The 6,140-nt window shown below is 35.5% G+C and overlaps 1 protein-coding gene across 1 annotated transcript in view; it reads left to right on the top strand.

Moving 5' to 3' along the window:
- The window catches only part of SUB1 (SUB1 homolog (S. cerevisiae)), a 22,195-nt gene extending 18,909 nt beyond the window's left edge, over positions 1–3,286 (top strand). Inside the window, exon 5 of the mRNA XM_010853836.1 lies at positions 273–3,286. Within this exon, the coding sequence (XP_010852138.1) occupies positions 273–352 (80 nt within the window). The 3' untranslated portion in view covers positions 353–3,286. The remainder of the gene's footprint in view (positions 1–272) is intronic.
- The last annotated feature ends 2,854 nt before the right edge of the window (positions 3,287–6,140 follow it).

The raw sequence follows: 6,140 nt of genomic DNA, 5'->3' as shown, positions 1-6,140 counted from the left end.
GTGAGCCAAGTCTTCAGATCATTATTTATTCTCACTGGGTGTAATAGGCATTATGTAGGATGTGGTGTTGAAAGTAAAACTGGATAGAAGGATGACCTACAAAGGTAATTGTGATGAATATGACAAATAAATGTAAGAGATTTGATTCTTGGTGTGCCATTGTGCCATTTGAAATGGCAGTTTTGATAAAACAGTATTTTAGTTGGAAGTAGAAAATCCTCAAGAAAGCTTAAGTAGATATTTCAACTTTTGATTTTTAAACATTTTTTTAGGTATATCTTTAAATCCTGAACAATGGAGCCAGCTGAAGGAACAGATTTCTGACATTGATGATGCAGTAAGAAAACTGTAAAATCAGAGCCATATAAAACCTGTACTGTTCTAGTTGTTTTACTCTGTCTTTTTACATTGGCTTTTGTTTTCTAAACATTGTTTTCCAAGCTGTTGTATATTTGGATTGCAGAACAATTTGTAAGATGAATACTTTTTTTTAAATGTGCATTATTAAAAATGTTCTGAGTGAAGCTAATTGTCAGTTTTATTAAGGAGGATTGCTTTTGTGTCCACCACCTAGTGTAAAATAAAATCAAGTAATACAATCTTAACTGTTGTGGCCTTCTTTGATCAGAAGAGTTGGTACTGTTTAAGGCCAAAAATAACAGTTTATCTACCTTTTAGTTTTAGCTCAGCCTTTCCATTCAAAAGGGTTTGCTTTGCATTGAATATATCAACTTTTGACTTGTGAAATTCATAGTTGATCTGTTCTAATCAGATGTCTGGACTTGTTTAATTTTTTTTTTCCCCCGACCTCAGTGATATTTCACTTTCCCCCTTTTTCTTCACTTCTGTTTCTTTCTAATAACTATCTTGTCATGTTCAATTTTCATTTTGCCTTTGCTCTTTCTCTTGAATATGTTGTGCTAATTTGGAAAGTCTGAAGCTGTCAAAATGTTTGTTATCTCAATAAGGTACTTGTAAGTAAAATATATGAGAACTACAATCACTAATTCTACTGTATTAAGTATTAGGAGATATAGTTTGATAAACAACATGGCTTGTTTGAAAACTCCGAGCAAGTAAATGTATGTCATAACCTGTAGTATTCTGTGTAGTTATCTTATTGCTTAGTCTGCAGAAAATAATAACTTAGGTGTCTGATTTGCTTTCACTTATTATACATACTCACCATGGGATGATGTCTATAAAATCAGATATTGTTACATTAGACTAGGATTTAATAGAAATTATGAAAGCTTACTGGCCTAACATTTTATAACATTGAGTATGGATTATGGACAGCCTGAGATACCACTGAGCTTAACTGTCATAGTAAATGTCAGTTTTTAGGGGAAAGAGCATATTGAGCACATATTTGTGATTTTTGGCCTTTGCTTCAGTAGACTTGGTTATTTTGCAGTTCATCTACTGGACAATGGCATTCTAGACTTAATGTTAACTAAGTTTTAGCAGGTACTCTGAATTGATTTTCATTGAGCCATAATGATGAAGCAGAAATAGGCTGAGGCACAGATTTCAGGGGTTTTGTAGCAATAAGTAGGGCATGGTGTGCCTTAGAATGTAAAGGAACTGTAACAGATTAAGGGGGCAGTGAAGAGGAAGGAATTCTCTTCAGCCTAGACGATGACGTACTGATATTTTAATCTCATTGACAGGACATAGTTCTAGATAGAACAGTTAAAAAGAAAGGTTTAAAGACGTGAAAAATTGTTTCTGACATTTGGTAGCAAATTGCAAAAGGTTACTGCCATATCAGTGAGTTGCACTATAATACCAAGTTTGATTACTACGTCTAAAACATTTTATAGTAGAATTGTCAAGGACTTATTTCAAAAACCATCTGCCAGGCCACATGGAGTTACTAGTTTTTTTTATGGCAGCTATGTTTCTTTGACATTTTAAAGATATTTTTAGAAATGTTTTAAAGCAGTAACCCTAATATGTGCATTAATTGAGGAAATAAATCCTCCTTTCTGATATTTTAGCCTATATCACATAATAGGTACCAAAGTGTTCAGAATACGTATTTTAGACAAATCATACTTGTTTGAAAACTTCCCCATCATTTGGGAACAGAGTAACTGAATTGGGTAGATTTGTAAATTCTTTATTATATATACAGAAAGGGTAGTTAGAACATATAACTCTGATTTTGGTATAAATGAAAAGGGAATAATGAGTAACTTTCCTAGGTTTATGTGAAATTAGGAGGTATGTGCATTTTGAAACAATCTGCTAGTACAGAGATGGTGCTGAAATCTGTTACCTAGGCATTTTCTAGCTGTTTAACATTGTCATTAACACTTTCACCTAAGGAGTGTTTCTCTGGCAGATTTTTGGTAAGGTTCTTGGTAAATTCATTTTGATATATTACTGAATATATAATATACAGAAATTATCAATCTTGTGTGTGTTTAGAAAGGGATGAGAACTGGGTTAAAAGAAGAGAAAATAACTTGTGCTGGAAAGAAAAGATAGGCTAATGTTTTCTGTTTCAACTTTACCTTCTTGGTAAAATTTCTTCCAGGAAGAAAGGATGGCATTTTGAGGCAATGGTTTCTTACCTAGTGATGCCAAAATTAATTGAATTCACGCCAGCCCTTGAATGTGTGCAGTGGTAGGGCCTCTCTAATGAATTTTTCTTCTATGTCTTTTTAAACTACAAGTAGCATCTGACCAATTTCCAGGGCTCTTGGCATTTTATTTAAAGAACAACCACTAGAAAAAAACTCTTATAATTTTGTTCTTGTTTTGCTTCATAAATGCCTAAGAACTTCTTTTGAAAAAAGAATGCTCCTACCTCATTAGCCAGTCAAAATGCTGTGATGATCAGCCTATTCTGCATAACGTGTTTAGGAAGAAAGACAGGAAAAAAGGGTACATCCTGGCTTGGCTATTGAGGGGAAAAGTGAAAGAACTGAGTATTAACTATTATGTGTTCCTGATGGGGATATATTAGAAGAGTACTATGAAATTCTGAAATTTAAAAGTGCTAATACTTGGGATGTCTCCTGAAATTATTTGCAGCTCACTTTTTATGGAAATTCAGAGAAACACTCAAAACACTTTTTGCTTTTTTTTCTTTTTTAAAGTGGTGTTTTTCTAGATAAACTCTAGTGGTAAACATTCACATGGTTAACAAATATGTAATCCTGTACTTGTGGAATACCTGTCTGCTTTGTTTGGTACATCTTCCATGGAGATGTCAATGAATATAATACTGCATCTGTGAATATTTTAAATGTTGAAATAAAAACAAGAAATGTGCCCTCTGTGTCATCCCAGTTTCACAGACCCGAAGGTGAATGGCTAAGTTATCTGTTGAATAGGTTTTGTTAACTAGGACACCTTTTCTGTGTGAATGCTTTGGAATGTGAATTAGCCTTTGAGTGTTAAATCTTCTAAGGACCTCTGGGACTGGGTGGTAAGGTCCTTTCTGTTTTCATTTACTTGACCCAAATGGAAAAATGAAAAATATTAAGGTGTACATGGCTTCTTTTACCTGTGTGAGTGCTTTGCGGTCTGATTATTCCTTATTATAATTAATTTATAAAGACTGTTTTTCCCTTCTTGATTAGTAGTTTTGCTTAGTTAAGATCTCTCATTGTTTAAATTTCCATTTAGAGAAACTTACACTGGGATAGAGAGATCCATGGAAGATTACTTATAACTCTTGAAGGTTCCACTTGATCAACTGTAAATTTTAATAAAACATTGACTCAAAAATCCAGTCAGGAAGAAAATAGTACTTGGAATCTACACAGTTAATCACTGACCTTGCAGTTTTGTGGTATGGCTCAAAGCAGTTATGGTATAGACAAGGAGTTTGAGAAACATGAAATGTTAAAATATCATGCAGAATTATTTACAACATAGCAGTTTATTCAAGACTTGCGGCCCTCTGTGTCAAAGATCTTGCTACACAGGACTCCCCCTGACCTCATGTCAGTTCATCACAGAGTTCATATCTTCCCAGACCTTCCGTTATAGCCATTTAGTCCTGGACTAACAAGGACTACTGTTTTTGCCTCAAATGAAGCATTCCTTTCTCTCCTTATTTCACTGTCTGGCTCTTGATAGTTTGAATACTTTTTTTGTCTGGCAACTTATTTTAGCTTGGAAATGATTTAGGCCACTTACTTTTAAAAACTCTGGTAGAAAATAAGTACTTTCCCTGAGTCGCAGCAGTTGGATACTATATCCTACCTTGATAACAGAATGCTGTATGCGAGGGGCTTCTACCCTCCAACCCAGAACTTAGCTAAAATACTGTGTATTGTAGCTCCTGTGTCTCATAAGTGATGTGAAGTTCCAGTTTGGCCCCCTTCTAATTCCCAAATAAGTTATTGCAAGAACAATACAGAGAATTCTCATATATCCCTTCACCTAGAGATTGCATTCAAATTTTGCCAGTTGTTCCAATAATGTCTTTATAGGAAAAGCTTACAACCCATTTGGTTGTTAGTCTCCACTTTGACACAGTTCTTCACTTCCTTCACTTTTATAACATTGACATCTCTGGTGATTTGGTAGTTTGTAGGTCCTGAGTGATGTTCTCAAGGGTGCACAAGGCCTAGAAGCCGGTTGACTGAGGCGTTGGAGACAGCTTGGTTGTGAATGAAAGATGGAATGGGCGGCTGTGGAAGCATGTGAATCAGGGGCAGATGTGTGACTGAAAGTGTGTGCAGCATCTGATGTGCAGAGTTGGCTGGTTTCAGTGCATGTTTGAATTGACCTCAGCTGCAATTTCAGTTACTTTCCACTTTTGTTTTCTGGTGACTTACTCCTCAGTGCAACCTTAACTGTGAGTACTTTTAATAATTTTAAAGAAAAAATTTGTTATGTACTTGACCCTGTTTTGACATCAGAAATCTGATCATTTTGGCTGTCAAACCACTCCCTGCTACTCCCCAACACACACACACCACACACACTTGAGCTTCTCAAGTTTAGACCGTGGACTTGTCCAACACTGTTTGGGCAGTATGGTCAAACTTGATGCATGAGCCAGTCACGAACCTTCGAGGTCTGCTGCCTCTGTTCACAGTTGGCCTTGGAATATAGAAAGCATTTTCATTTATTCACACTTTGAGTGATCCAAAAAGATGAAACGGTAGTGAGAAGACATATATAGCAGAAATCTGAGGATTTTGAGGAATTTAAGAATTTCAGCCCTTGATCTAGGCTCGAAAGTACCTTTTGGTGGTGAGGTTTGAAGACTATTAACTGAAAAATAATTTTAGAAGCCATATGGTTTTCCTTAAAACTTGGTTCAGAAACAAAGGTCTTTTGGTATCTAAGCACTAATAAGTAGATTCTTTTTTGATCTATGACACTTTTTTCCCCCTGAATATGGAGAAATGCTTCTTGCTCACTATAGAGTCATTAACTGGTAGGCAGAGAAAGCTCTTAGAAACAGTTGAGAATATTTTCAATACATTGGAGTCCCATAACAATGGCTGTTGAATTTCTAAGTAGAAAGAAAGCTATTACTTGCTGTAAAAGAAGTATTCAAAGTAGTGTTGTCAGCAAGCCACTTCCACTAGAAAACTGCCTCCAGAAGGTTAATGGGTGTGATAACTTTAAAAGAAATTAAAAAATACATTATAGTCTGTATTTTTGAAACCTTTTTAACTCTAGCAATCTCTAGGCAGCAAAAAAACCTATGGAGTGCTTACATCTTTCCTGTAAGTATTGGAAATTTATCCCCCTTAAAACGTCTCTTATTGTAAACTATCAGTGGCATAACTTCCATTTGTTGAGTGCCAAGATGGAGAAGTATGGACAATGTCAGATACTGAGAATCTAATTTTTCTATTTGATAGTCGTCATTCCATGAGGAGTTACTTTTGTTACTCATATTTTATAGGTAGAAATTGAGGTTTCCAGAAAACAGTTGATTTGGTCACAGCAACACAGTAAGTGGAAGAAGCAGAATTGCAATCCACATCTGGCTCATTCCGAAACCTGAGGTTGTGTTTACCTGTGTTCCTGTAGTATAGACCTTGAACGATGGCAGAATTGACTTGTGGGTCATTGATTTAGCAATGGCCCCTCTCAAAGTAACCCTCATCTTGATTTTCACTGTTTTTATAAGGTAGAATTAGCGCCTAACCCAGCAC

This window comes from Bison bison, unplaced genomic scaffold, assembly GCF_000754665.1.
Source record: "Bison bison bison isolate TAMUID 2011002044 unplaced genomic scaffold, Bison_UMD1.0 scf7180017864331, whole genome shotgun sequence".
In the NCBI taxonomy this organism is placed as follows: Eukaryota; Metazoa; Chordata; class Mammalia; order Artiodactyla; family Bovidae; genus Bison; species Bison bison.
The sequence above is the reverse complement of the archived record's forward strand: the minus strand, read 5'-3'. Positions and strand labels throughout refer to the sequence as shown.